At 46.6% G+C, this 14,014-nt stretch overlaps 1 protein-coding gene across 1 annotated transcript in view; it reads right to left on the bottom strand.

Annotated features, from left to right (window-relative positions):
* Window positions 1-970: 970 nt before the first annotated feature.
* Window positions 971-14,014, bottom strand: part of itga11a (integrin, alpha 11a) — a 138,670-nt gene continuing 125,626 nt past the window's right edge. Inside the window, exons 27-30 of the mRNA XM_078530067.1 lie at window positions 12,301-12,414; window positions 9,222-9,317; window positions 5,681-5,794; window positions 971-4,735 (exon numbers count right to left, since the gene is read on the bottom strand). Coding sequence (XP_078386193.1) covers window positions 4,646-4,735; window positions 5,681-5,794; window positions 9,222-9,317; window positions 12,301-12,414 — 414 coding nt within the window. The 3' untranslated portion in view covers window positions 971-4,645. The remainder of the gene's footprint in view (window positions 4,736-5,680; window positions 5,795-9,221; window positions 9,318-12,300; window positions 12,415-14,014) is intronic.

Here is a 14,014-nt window from a genome sequence, read left to right as displayed (position 1 = left end):
GGTTCTATACAGCTGCAGCATGACTTCCCAGCTTTTATACTCAATACCCCTGCCGATGAAGGCAAGCATGCCAAATGCCTTCCTGACTACCTTATCCACCTGTGTTGTCGCTTTCAGTGACCTGTGGACCTGCACACCCAGATCCCTCTGCCCGTTGATGCACTTAAGGGTTCTGCCATTGACTGCAACCTCCTCCTTTTCCTGGGGAAGCCAATGCTGGATGAGTTGCAGCTTGAGAGATACTTACACTGATGCACAGATTGGTCCTGACCTTCTCATTCAGCGGTTCTGGGCAGCAATGCGAAAAGTTAAGACCAGGCTCACAATCACTGCAGTTCTGAGCCTGTGATTGCAGGGCTGACCCACTAGAGATTGAATCCACTCCTGCAAACTGGCCAGAACAATTGTCATCATTAGCTCACCGGGCCATTGTAGGTACCAAGCGGCAAACTGTGGTGTCTTAAAACCTTTGTATGCCCGTTACAAAAGCATCACTCATGACATCATGGACAATCTCTTACATCTTTGATGTTTTGTGATCAGGCATTAAGGAGTCTTGCTGGGTAGTACCTGGCCTGTTGTGTTGGCCTCTCTATGATGGCCTTCAGGTATGGACACTGACCAGCACTGATGCCTTGCCCACTGTACAGCACATCGTAAATCCGCATTCCCTGTTGTTGCCTCCCCCTCTCTCCATTTGCCTGTCATTTGCCATCTAGTTCCCAAAAGGATGACGGGGGACACCGGCAGCTTCCTCCCTTCCAATGGGCATACTCCGATGGCTATTTCTCAAGCGTGACCAAGGAACGAATGAATGTTGGTGTGCTGCTCAACTTTGGAAGCCCTCACAGCCAAGACTGATTATGCGCTTTGTAACAAGACTCACCAGATAGTGGCTGGTTTCCCCTCCCCACATCCACCCCCACCTTAATCCAGATGCTGAGGCTGAGGTAAAGGATCTCAAATCAGCTAATTTAGACTGTCCCTTTTTAATGAAGAAATGTGAAACTCCAGGCAGCCTGAGTAACAGTGTAAAACCTAGTTTTTTTTGAAGAACAGAACCCATCTTATGTCTCAGGACCAACATTACGACATACAAGTAAATAGTCTTTGTTCATATAATTACAAATTTTCAACACTGAATTACAAAGGCAAATTCTTTCCAAATATTTACATATACAAGAGATGTTTTACATATAATACAGAATCTGTAAATGTCCACAGCATTGAAATTTTACATATGCTTAATTAGGTAATGTTGAAGGAGAACTTAGTGTAAAATCTCTATCAGTCACGCCTTTATGGACCATTTTTACAAGCTCTAGATATCTGAATGTGATTTATACACTATTGAAACGCTGACCATTACAATGGTTCATTGGTTGTAATGTATATACTGGAATTTACAGTAATCAGTTTACAATTGTAAAGATAAATTGTGAATGCTGTAAATCTGAAATAATCAGAAAATGCTGGATGTACAGTGTAGATTGATAATGCCTTGGTTAACGGTTCGGGTTGGAGCCCTCGTCATAATGTTGAGTGTGTAACACTCTGTCAGAAAGTCCAAGGGTTCAAGTCCCAATCTCTTGATCTGAGCACAAAATGTAGGCTGATGCTCCAGTGCAGTACTGAGGTCTGAGTGGCAAATGGTCATGACAGTTAGGGTCCCTATCTCCTTGATTTTAACCTTTCCAAACTGCTAAGAATAGAGTGGATCTCTGTTTCGTGTCTGGCCCAACTTTATGTTCCACCAAGGACAAAATTGGAGCTTACGTGTCAGTCAACTTGCAGCCATGGACATCATAGTCAAAGCTGTCATTGCTAATTACTCAGCAGGGACCAGTAGATGGCAACCAGGAGCAGAAACCCTGGTTGAACTTTGCCCGTTGTTCTTTGACCCCAGATAACATCAACCAACCACAGCAGCGATTACTCCTTTGTCTGTTCCACAACCTGTGTCTGTCCCCCAATTACACTGCAGATTTGTACCCAGTGAGTGGCAGTTACCAAGAAACAACTGGGCCACGTGCAAGATTGAGCATGTAAATTTGGTCCCAGACAGCTCCTTCTGAGCCATGTTCACATTCCTCAATGTTAGGGTGGGAGGGGAATGGGGTGTGATGGGGGTTGCCAACTCTCCAGGATTGCCCTGGAGCCTGCAGTAATAAGATCCCCAAGATTCATAATCTTGGGACTCTATGAGATCACCCCACCCCAACAGCCTTCTCCTTTCTAGAGAAAACAGCCCCAACCTGTACAATGTTTCCTAATGGATGTTGATTCTAATTCTGATGTTTGTACAAAAACCACTTTCCAGCAAGGAGCCACTAAATAGCGATCAGGTGTGGGAATCCTCGGAGATTGCTCCTTGCCCAGGGACACTACGGTCCACGTTAGCGCCCAACCTTAGCTAAAATCAGCTGACCTGGGACCTCCCTCAGTGCAACATCAGTTGGTGCCTTGACCTACGTAAACTTTCAGGGAGCTTTTTCTTTAACCTTTTTCTGATAAGTCTACTTGTTAAGATCCATGTAGCTGAAGCTTTCCTGTAGCTGAAAGATGATTTCTGAGTGCCATTCTTCTAAGTCTGGGCGGGAAAAACTAAGATGTGGCTTTGTCAATCTGTGGGAGAAATTAGTACATCCTCTCCTACTGATAGAGGGGTTTAAAATAATGAAAGGGTTTGATAGGGTAGATGTAAAGGTGATGTCTCTACTTGCAGAGTAGACCAGAACTAGGGGCCATAAATAGAAGATAGTCACTAATAAACCTAATAGGAATTCAGGAGAAACTTCATTACCCAGAGTGGTGACAATATGGAATTTACTCCCACGTGGAGGGATTGAGGTGAATAGCATAGATATCTTTAACTGGAAAGCTAGATAAACACATGAGAGAAAGCGATAGAAGGGTATGTTGATAGGATTAGATGAAGAGAGCTGGGAGGAGGCTCGTGTGGAGCATAAACACCAGAATGGACTTGTTGGGCTGAATGGCCTGCTTCTGTGCTGTAAATACCTAGTAATACCCAACTGACAGCTCTTGCCCAGGACAGTTTCTAACTAACCCACAGGATTGAGGGTGCAATTGCTGGCTTGTTTTTGTTGATTATTCCCCTCCCCTCCTGAAAGTGGTATTTCTTGCTTAGCTGTAGTTCTACAAGTGGCAAGGCCAGCATTTATTGCCCTTCCTCGATTGCCCTTGAGAAGGTGGTGGTGAGCCGCCTTCTTGAATCACTGCAGTCGTGTGGTGTAGGTACACCCACTGTGCTGTTAGGGAGGGAGTTCAGGATTTTCACCCAATGACAGTGAAGGGACAGCGATATATTTCCAAGTCAGGGTGGTGAGACACTTGGAGAGGAACTTCCAGGTGGTGGTGTTCCCATCTATCTGCTGCCCTTGTCCTTCTAGATGGTAGTGGTTGTGGATTTTGAAGGTGCTGTTGAAGGAACCTTGGTGAATCCCTGCAGTGCATCTTGTAGATGGTACACACTGCTGCCACTTTGTGTCAGTGGTGGAGGGAATGAATATTTAAGGTGGTGGATGCGATGCCAAACAAGTGGACTACTTTGTCCCGAATGGCATCAAGCTTCTTGAATGTTATTGGAGCTGCACTCATCCAGGCAAATGGAGAGTTTTCTATTGCACTCTTGACTTGTGCCTTGGGGAGTCAGGAAGTAAGTTACTCTCTGCAGAGTTCCCAGCTTCTGACCTGCTCTTTTAGCCATAGTATTTATACGACTGGTCCAGTTTAGTTTCTGGTCAAAGGTGAAGCATTTATTAATAAGCTGGACATTAGGGGTTGGTTAATCACCTTTGGTTAGATTTAGCAGATGGATAAATCTACTTTCCTTTTTAGTATGAGGTAGGGGGACAAGTGGGGTTGTGGGGACAAATATCCAGACTGGGCTTTTCCCCTCAATGTTTAATGTGTGTGGTGTGCTAAAGAGGAACATGTGACTTGTTAGGCCCCGGCTTCCTCACATCTGAAAGAAGGTGTGCGTTGGTGAGAGATTTCAGGGGGACAATATAACAAAAAACATTTACAACCCATAAATCCTATCAGAATTGCTGCTCATTTTCTTAAAAACATGTCTTCGCGCCCATAAACAAAGATGATGGACAGCCAGTATTTCCTAAACAATGCAGCAAGGTTTTGCAAAGTTCCTGGTGTTTTACGAAGTAAATCACCTGCCTGCTTTGGGCCCTATATACCGCTTAAAGGGGGCGCGGGCTTAATTCCTGACAGCTGTAAAAAGGGCACTGGCTCATCTGCTGCCGTGTAGTTACACTGTGACTGCGCATTCTGGCAGCCACACTGTCAACCCAAGTTCAAGGTTCCAAACAGAGAAATCTAATCTACAGTGTGCCCCTGTTTAAAACATTTTTTTTTGAATGGGGGTGGAGGCGGGGATGCTTTGCGGATTAAAGCCTCTTGCTGCACCTTACAAAATCAATTAAAATGTCTGGTGTCAACAATAAAAACAATGGACCAGATAAGAAGGTGGATCTGGAGGCTGGCCGATGTCGGTGTACAGTAGTTGCCAATTGGTGCCCACCTGCTTAAGTCCAGTATTGCTGTGTGAATTAGCACCTTCCCTTGTTTAACATTTGACATTAGCGGCTCCCGAGATTTGAATCTTCTATGCTTTTGTCGATGTCTGTCCGATCGAGCCATTCCTGGCTGCCATGGCTTCCTTCCTTTTACGGTAAGCACTTTGGAAAAAGCCAAGCTGTGGGGCAAAGAAGTGACAAGAAAGGGTTAACCTGAAGGGGACTCGTTCAGGTCACAGAATTAATGTTTAAGTTTCAGCCTGATCCCACCCTCTCCTGCTCACCTCCATTATAAACGGCGCTGTCTTTAGTTTAATGGCCCTTTGCCTGGAGACTCAAGGGGAGATTTTTCTGATGACAAAGTGCCAACAGAGGAATAGGGTTGACCATTCAGTCCCTCAAACCCCATTGAATTAGATCACTGCAGATCTGTAACTTCATTCCATTGACTTCCCTCGGTCCTGTAACCCTTAATACCCTTACCTATCAAATAGCAATCCTACTTTTGAAATTTTCAATTGACCTCAGCCTCAACAGCTTTTTGGGGGAGAGGGTTCCAGATTTCCACACCCCTTTGTGTGAAGAAGTGCTTCCTGATATCACCCTGAACCGCTTTGCTCTAAGGTGAAAGCTATGGCCCCTTGTTCTGGTCTCCTCGTTAGAGGAAATGTTTCCTCTCTATCGACTCTATTAACCATCTTAAACATCTCAATCAACTCGACTTTAATCTTCTGTAACTCAAGGGAATATAAGTCTAGTTTATATGTAACCTGTTCTCACAATTTAACCCTTTTAGCCCCCGTATCTTTCAGCATTGCCAAAGATGAACACCTCCTGCCTGTGACACTACTACTGCCCTCCCTGATATTTTGGTTTATTGGTATCACCGGTCTATACGATGTGTGGTCTCGATATAACCCACTCAATTTTCCTGGGAGGCAGTCAACTGCAAATATAACTTTCATGTACACATGCAATGAAGTGATATACTGAATGTGTACGCCTTTGTCACAATCCCTTCCCTCCCCACTGGAAATCCATTAGTGGCTGAATGCATAAACTTGTCTGCAATGCCCAAAGGTATATTATTCAATATTCAAGTGGCATTGGAACACTGGACTTACCTTCCATAAAGCTAAAGTTAGCAGTGCAAGCAGAAGAAGCCCTCCTAACAAACTTCCGATTATAATCCAGATAGACACCTCTGACTCGTACTGCTTGGTCAGTTGAAGTGTAATCTGTGAAAAGAGGTACAAGCATATTATGACGGTTTCTACGACAGTATCTTGTCCTTTCCATCTCCAGGGGGTTTCCCTTTTCCATACGGCATTGACTTCCCTATTCTCATCCTTGTTTTTTGTCATAACTCCTCACAGTCTTGCCCTGCCTTATCTGGAGGATTTTCTCTTGCTTATCTCTCAGCTTGTACCCCTTTGCTCCTCGAACGGAACTAAAGCTTGTTCCTAGCTCCCTCCACTTGACCAGAGAAGTCTAATCCTTCAATCACTACATGATTGGGATTTGGAACTTTACACTGCTTTTGGATGCTAAGAAACTATTTCTCTGGTGGGAGAATCAAGATCAAGGGGACCTGATCTTAAAATTAGAGCTAGGCTATTCAGGGGTGAAATCAGCCAGCAAATTTCCTGCAGAAAGTTTGGTAGAAATTAGGAATTTTCGTCTCTAAAAGGTGGGGGATGCTGGGGGTCAAATGGAACGTCCAATACTGAGGTCAATAGTCTTTGTTAAACAACAGTATCAAGAGACACAGAGCAAAGGTGTAATGGGATTAATATCCTGGAACGATCAGATGCGAATTGACTCATCAGATAAGCTTTCTTTCATTCTTTCATGGGATGCGAGAGTCACTGGGAGCAGTTAAGAGTCTGGAGTCACATGTAGGCCAGACCAGGGAAGGACGGAAGATTCCCTTCCAGATAGGACATTAGTGACCATACCGCCTTTTGTGGGAATTTGGCTGCCACATTTCCTACATACGAACATACAAATTAGGAGCAGGAGTAGGCCTTTCGGCCCCTCGAGCCTGCTCCACCATTCAATAAGATCACAGCTGACCTGATTGTGGCCTCAACTCCACATTCCACCTACCTGATAACTTTAGATTCTTGATGGACAAGTAAGGTGATCTACCTCTACCTTAAAAATATTCAATGACCCTGTCCCACTCTCTGGGGATGAGAGTTCCAACGACTCGTGACCCTCTGAGAGAAAAAAGATTCTCCGCATCTCCACCTTAAATGGGACAATTATTTTTCAACTGTGTCTCCTAGTTCATGTCTCTCCCACAAGGAAATCTCCCACATTACAACAGTGACTACACTTCAGGAAAAAAAAGGTACTCCATTGGTTGTAAAGCACTTTGGGATGTACCGAGATCGTGAAAGGTGCTGTAGAAATGTACGTTCTTTAATTTCCTGTGATTAGGCCAATTTCATGGATTTGAGGTAATGTTGAGATATCCACTAGAGGTCAGCACTGCACCACCTGAAACCATGTCAGTAGAATGGAGATGGAGGTGGGCACAACTCCCAGTAATACTGGAAATGGGGTGTGGGGGGATTGCAATATCATTACTTTGGGAATTCCATGGATTATTAAAACTTAATTTCCTTCCTTGGGCTCGTCTAAACGCAAGTTGAGGAAAGGTACTTGTGTAACCTAAAGGCAGGATATTAAAAAACAATAAATTATTATTACAGACAGGTATCCTTTTCCAATGGAAGTGATGTGTTAAAGATATGACAGAGAGGAGGTGCAGGTCAGCAGATGAGGTTGTCATTTTATCACATTCTGGCGGATGCATTGTGAAAGGGGGGTGCTGGGCAGATGGTAGATTGGAAATGCCTGTGACACGCTTGTTGATGGAGTAATTGTGCTCCCAGAAGTAATCTCTCGGAATGGGTGTGGGAAATTGCCAGCTGCCTTAGGATGTAATTTAGGGTCAAACCCATCTGTTGGTTCAATGTCCAGTGACTGCGCCACGCCTGCCCATTGCGTGTCTGATGCCTGCTCTCCCTGGGGCGCTCTGCCAACACTCAGGTGCTCACTTTGGCTTCAACTGCACCCTCTTTTACCTTTCCTGCGCCATTGTACTCTCACTGCCCTTTCACAGTGAGGATGATGAACATGGGGCTCAGCAATTAGCGAACGGAGGCAGAGGAGATGGACCCGGAGGTCCCCAGCATCACAGATGCCAGTCTTCAGCCAATCCGATTCACTCCACGTGATATCAAGAAAATAGCTGAAGGTACTGGATACTGCAAAGGCTATGGGCCCTGACAATATTCCAGCTGAAGACTTGTGCTCCAGACCTTGCCGCGTCTCTAGCCAGGCTGTTCCAGCACAGCCACAACACTGCCATCTACCCGGCTATGTGGAAAATTGCCCAGGTATGTCCTGTACACAAAAAGCAGGACAAATCCAACCCGGCCAATTACCGCCCTATCAGTCCACTCTCGATCATTAGTGAAGTAATGGAAGGGGTCATCAACAGTTCACTAAGCGGCACATTCACTCCCTCCACCACCGACACACAGTATCAGCAGTGTGTGTACAATCTACAAGATGTACTGCAGGAATTCACCAAGCCATCTTAGACAGCACCTTCCAAACCAACGACCACTACCATCTAGAAGGACAAGGGCAGCAGATAGATGGAACACCAGCACCTGGGAGTTCTCCTCCAAGTCACTCACCATCCTGACTTGGAAATATATCGCTGTTCTTTCATTGTCACTGGGTCAAAATCCTGGAACTCCCTTCCTAACAGCACTGTGGGTGTATCTACACCACATGGACTGCAGCGGTTCAAGAAGGCAGCTCACCACCACCTTCTTGAGGGCAACTAGGGATGGGCAATAAATGCTGGCCCAGCCAGTGAAGCCCACATCCCAAGAATGAATGAAATAAAAAGCCCTGGAGACAAGCGAATATTGTTCTTCATTCTGAGATCAGCTAAGCCCACACTGACAGTGGAACCTGCTGCTCTCTGTGGCTCAGCACAACATTGGCCAACGATTCCCATTCCTTATATCTTCTCATCGTTCTTTGAGCCCATCATATCTGTGCTGTTCCTATGGTAGAATTATCCAATTAGTCTTATTCCCCCTGCTCTTTCCCCATAGCCCTGCAAAATCTTTCCATCCAAGTATTAACCTACATCCAGTTTCCTGTATTGGGTTGCCAACCCTGCATTCCTGGAGGTTTTGTCACATGACTGCCTCCCTCCAATTGTCCTGCCCCCTTCTACCATCATCGGTCAGGTAACATGTCCATCCTCACCTTCCCAGGCCAATTGGAAAGCAAACAAACCCAACAAAAAGCCCTTGCCTGTCAATCAAATATCACTTTTTATGACTAATAAACCAAAATGTTGAACGAGAAACAATGGTTTTGAATTGCCCCTATGATTTTCCTCCTGAGTTGTCCTGATGATTAAGCTTCAATTACTGGAGACTCCAGGACATTCCTGGCAGGTTGGCAACCCCTCCGCTGTGGCCATGAGATCAACCTCGGGCCATTCCCTTCCCTCCTGTTGCTGAGGAGCAGCCGAATATTGGGTCAGCTCCACACCTCGAGAGTCCAGGCCGAGACCAGGAGCTCGCTTTCCACGAGCCTATGTACAGAGAAAGCTGATTCACTCACCTGCCGGCTCCTTGCTTCCTTCTTTATAAACATGGCATTGGGCTCCCGAATGTCAATTGTTGCTGTGGTTATGAGTAGCAGCGACTTAAACTTGAGCTGAAAATAAACAAAACAACACAGAAAAATTCAACATTGGAAAGAAAATGAGGAAAGTTTTCATTCTGCTCCTCCTGGCCCTCCCCTGGCTCCTCACCCTCTCCCCTCCCCTGGCTCCTCACCCTCTCCCCTCCCCTGGCTCCTCACCCTCTCCCCTCCCCTGGCTCCTCACCCTCTCCCCTCCCCTGGCTCCTCATCCTCTCCCCTCCCCTGGCTCCTCACCCTCTTCCCTCCCCTGGCTCCTCACCCTCTCCCCTCCCCTGGCTCCTCACCCTCTCCCCTCCCCTGGCTCCTCACCCTCTTCCCTCCCCTGGCTCCTCACCCTCTCCCCTCCCCTGGCTCCTCACCCTCTCCCCTCCCCTGGCTCCTCACCCTCTCCCCTCCCCTGGTTCCTCATCCTCTACCCTCCCCTGGCTCCTCACCCTCTCCCCTCCCCTGGCTCCTCATCCTCTCCCCTCCCCTAGCTCCGCCCCCTCCCCTCCCCATAGTTCCACCCTAGCTCCTCACCCTCTCCCTTGCACACCCCCAGCTCCTCACCCTCTCCCCTCCACACCGCCTAGCTCCTCACCCTCTCCCCTCCACACCCCCTAGCTCCTCACCCTCTCCCCTCCACATCCCCTCTAGCTCCTCACCCTCTCCCCTCCACACCGCCTAGCTCCTCGCCCACAAGATGTGTGTTTTCCCCTTCAAGTACTTATCCAATATGCTTTTGAAAAAGTATGAGGGAAGAGCTGGGAAACAAATTGCCCGACTCTCACACTGAAGACAGCAGAAAGTCACAAAGAGAATTCGGTCAATGTGCGTGTTTTAATAACTCATTATCTGTATCATCTTGCAAGCCGACAATTCCAGGCAGCCTCCTAAATATAATATTTAACATTTTTCCCGTTTAAAGCTATTGTTCCCTGAGTAAGGAAGGAAAGCTCATATTGAATTCATTTGATAAATTCCACTGTTTTCAGCTTCAGTGTTGCAGATGTAAACTGAACTTAAGTGGTTTCCCTATCAGTTTCGATGATAGTTCAGGATTGTGGTTTTTACCATGAAGTCTGTTTTTCTTAAAACAGCAATAAAGATACATATCTTTCAAAGCAACTGCATGTCATCTTGTCTCATTCGGGATGAAGCAATGCTGAAGGCATTTGGAATTGTAAATTAAACCCAGACCTCGTCAACCCCTCTGCAACTCATCCTGAAATTAGATTGTCTGAAGATTCTGCGTGAAACCCCAATGATTTTATGTTTTGATATTTAGAAAGCAGGGTGAGGGTTCCGATCTTGTCAGTTCAATTGGTAACTCCCCTGCCGCAGGGTTTGAGACGCAGTCCTGAGAAGTGAGCACCAAATCCAAGCTGACATCCCTGAGGGAATACTGCAACATCTGTGGTGTTGCCTTTGGGATGAAATGTTAAACCGAGGCCCACTCTCTGCCCACTCAGGTGTGTGTAAAGGAAATACTTTCATTTATATACCACTTTTCCCCATCTCAGGGCACCCTAAAGCACTTTACAACTAATTTCCTCTTCTCCCATTTTGACTGGTCACAAGTCAGGGATGTTTTCCCTCTTCAGGGGCTCTTTGAGGACATCCCTAAAATGTTTCCTCCTTCCTCCTGGGAATCTCGTGCCACGATTGAGTTCGAGTAGAGCATTTGCTTCAGGAACAAAAACAAAAATAGCTGGAAAAACTCAGCAGGTCTGACAGCATCTGCGGAGAGGAAGACAGTTAACGTTTCGAGTCCGTATGACTCAAGAGTCATACGGACTCGAAACACTAACTGTCTTCCTCTCCGCAGATGCTGTCAGACCTGCTGAGTTTTTCCAGCTATTTTTGTTTTTGTTTCAGATTTCCAGCATCTGCAGTATTTTGCTTTTATCAGTTGCTTCAGGAACCTGGTGTCAGGCATATGAATGACATGTCCCCCCACAGCGAAGCTGTTTTTGAGTGATTAGCACCTCAATGCTGGGCATGTTGGTTTGGGAGAAGACATTTCTGTTGAACCACCTTTCTCTCCCACAGGATATGGAGGATCTTGCGAAGGCAGCACTGGTGGCAATTCTTCAAATCCTTTGAGGTGTCCAAGTCTCCAAAACATCTAGGAGCATGGGGCATCACTGCTGCCTGGTAAACCATGACCTTGGGCTTGGGTTTGAAATCCTAGTCCTCAAGTCCTCTTTCAAATACCCTGGCTTGTGACCGATCAAAATGGAGAAGGTTCATTCAGGAAGGCAGTGAATGCATCGAGAAATTTCCTTGGGAACATGCAAAGATAAAGCTGGAGAGAGTGCACATCTCACCTACCCGACCCTTCAAACACCACCTGCCCCACATGGGGCAGAGTCTGCAGATCACACATTGGACTTAGCAGCCATCTCAGAACGCACTGAACCGGAGTGGAAGCAAGTCATCCTCGACCCCCAGGGGCTGTCTAAGACAAGACAACTCATTCAATTTAGAATTGAGGTAATTGCTGTAATGTGGGGAAAATGGCAGCCATTTTGTGCACAGCAAGCTCCCACAAACAGCAACCAGGTAATCTGTTTTATTCGTGACGCCAGTTGGGGAATTGAGCAAGATACCAGAGACAACTCTCCTGCTCTTTTTCCAAATTGTGCTGTGTGAGATCTTTTATTTCTATCTGAGAGTGCAAAAGAGGCCTCAATTTCATGTCTTATCCAAAGGATGGCACCTCCAACAGTGTAGCCCTCCATCAGCACTACATTGGGACCATCAGTCTGTACCTTGTGGCCATGTCTCTTAGAACCCCTACCCTTCTGAATCAGATGTGACAATGCTTTGCCAATGAGCCAGAGCAAACACAGGCAAGTGGGACAGATATTACCTATTACAGAAGAAGATGTTTCTAATCGAAGAGCGTGAAGAAGATAATCTTTAAAACTGATTTAAGTTTTGGATGAACCTGGACTGTATAGAGACTTAAAGAGTTCACTTCATTTATTACGGAGGTAGGTCATGCACTTACTGCCATCAGTGAATCAGTCAAGAGTCTTCCAGAGATGTGAATGGTATATTCTTCATTAGTTTTAAGATTCTTCACGTCACACATCAGGAGGGTGAACTTAGAGTTGCTGGCATCCTGTCAGATAACAAGTATTCAAGGTTAAAACTTACCAAGTTAACACAGAATGTAGGAAATGCACCAATAGAGACTGGAGGTGGAGTGGCAATAAATAGTCTTCAGATCCAGACTTTGAAGATCATTTATTAACAGGAAATTGAGACAGCTCAAACTGATTACAGACTTCTGGATACTGGTTACGATTCTGGCATGAATTCATCATGAATTTATTTACAAGGAGAAAAAGAGAGAGAGCTTTTTTTTTTTGGTGAATGATCTTGTCTCATCTCAGGTTTTTATTTTTGGCTTCTGTCCCCTTCCATTTTATTTCCCATTCTGAGCTCCTGAAGGTCACTGACTCATGTCCGGGTGTAATTCCAGAGAGAACAGGATAACTGCTAGTTACTGTGGCCAACCAGGCATCCTTCATCTGTCGAGGCAGATGTTCAGCCTTGCAAGACATCACCACCACCATCCTTAATTGAACACCACACATGCACACACACACCCAACCACACACACCCACCCAGCCACACACACACCCACCCAGCCACACACACACCCACCCAGCCACACACACACCCACACAGGCACACACACACCCACCTAGCCCCACACGCCCACACACACACAGGCACACACCCACCCAACCACACACACCCACCCAGCCACACACACACCCAAACAGGCACACACACACCCACCCAGCCCCAGACACCCACACACACACAGGCACACACCCACCCAACCACACACACCCACCCAGCCACACACACACCCACACAGGCACACACACACCCACCCAGCCCCACACACCCACACACACACAGGCACACACACACCCACCCAGCCCCACACACACACAGGCACACACCCACCCAGCCGCAAACACATCCACCCAGCCACACACACACTCACCCACCCAGACAGACACACACCCACACACACCCACCCAGCCACACACACAGCCACCCAGCTACACACACACCCATCCAGCCACACACGCACCCACACAGACACACACACACACCCACCCACCACACACACCCACCCAGACACACACCCATCAAGCCACACACCCACAAACACATGCGCACACCCACCCAGCCACACACACACATATGCAAACACCCACACCCTCACTCAACCACACACACCCACACCCCCGAAACACACACACACACACACACACAATGACACACAAACTCACACATACACACACTTTCCAAAGTGTCATAGACTTCTAAACTCCTCCAGCACAGAAGGAGGCCATTTGGCCCACCCTACCTGTGCCAGCTCTTTGAAAGAACTAATCAACTCACCACCACCCCCATCCCCCATCCCCTCTGCTGTTTACCCAGAGCCTCATTTTTTTTTCCTTTTCAAGTATTTGTTCAATTCCCTTTTGAAAATTACTTGTGAATCTGCTTCCACCACCCGTGCAGGCAGCAGATTCCAGATCATAACAACATGCTGTATCGAAACAACATCCTCGCTGCTTCTTTGGCTGCACAGCAAACAGGCAGGTTCCCTGGTCGAGTTTTCTGCTCTGTAATCTGTGGTATTAAGACTTAAAGCTAATTCTAGCAACATGATTGGTGGAGTTTTATTGCAGGAT

The sequence above is a fragment of the Cetorhinus maximus genome, chromosome 26, assembly GCF_964194155.1.
Source record: "Cetorhinus maximus chromosome 26, sCetMax3.hap1.1, whole genome shotgun sequence".
Classification (NCBI taxonomy): Eukaryota; Metazoa; Chordata; class Chondrichthyes; order Lamniformes; family Cetorhinidae; genus Cetorhinus; species Cetorhinus maximus.
This window is presented reverse-complemented; position numbering and strand designations above follow the sequence as displayed.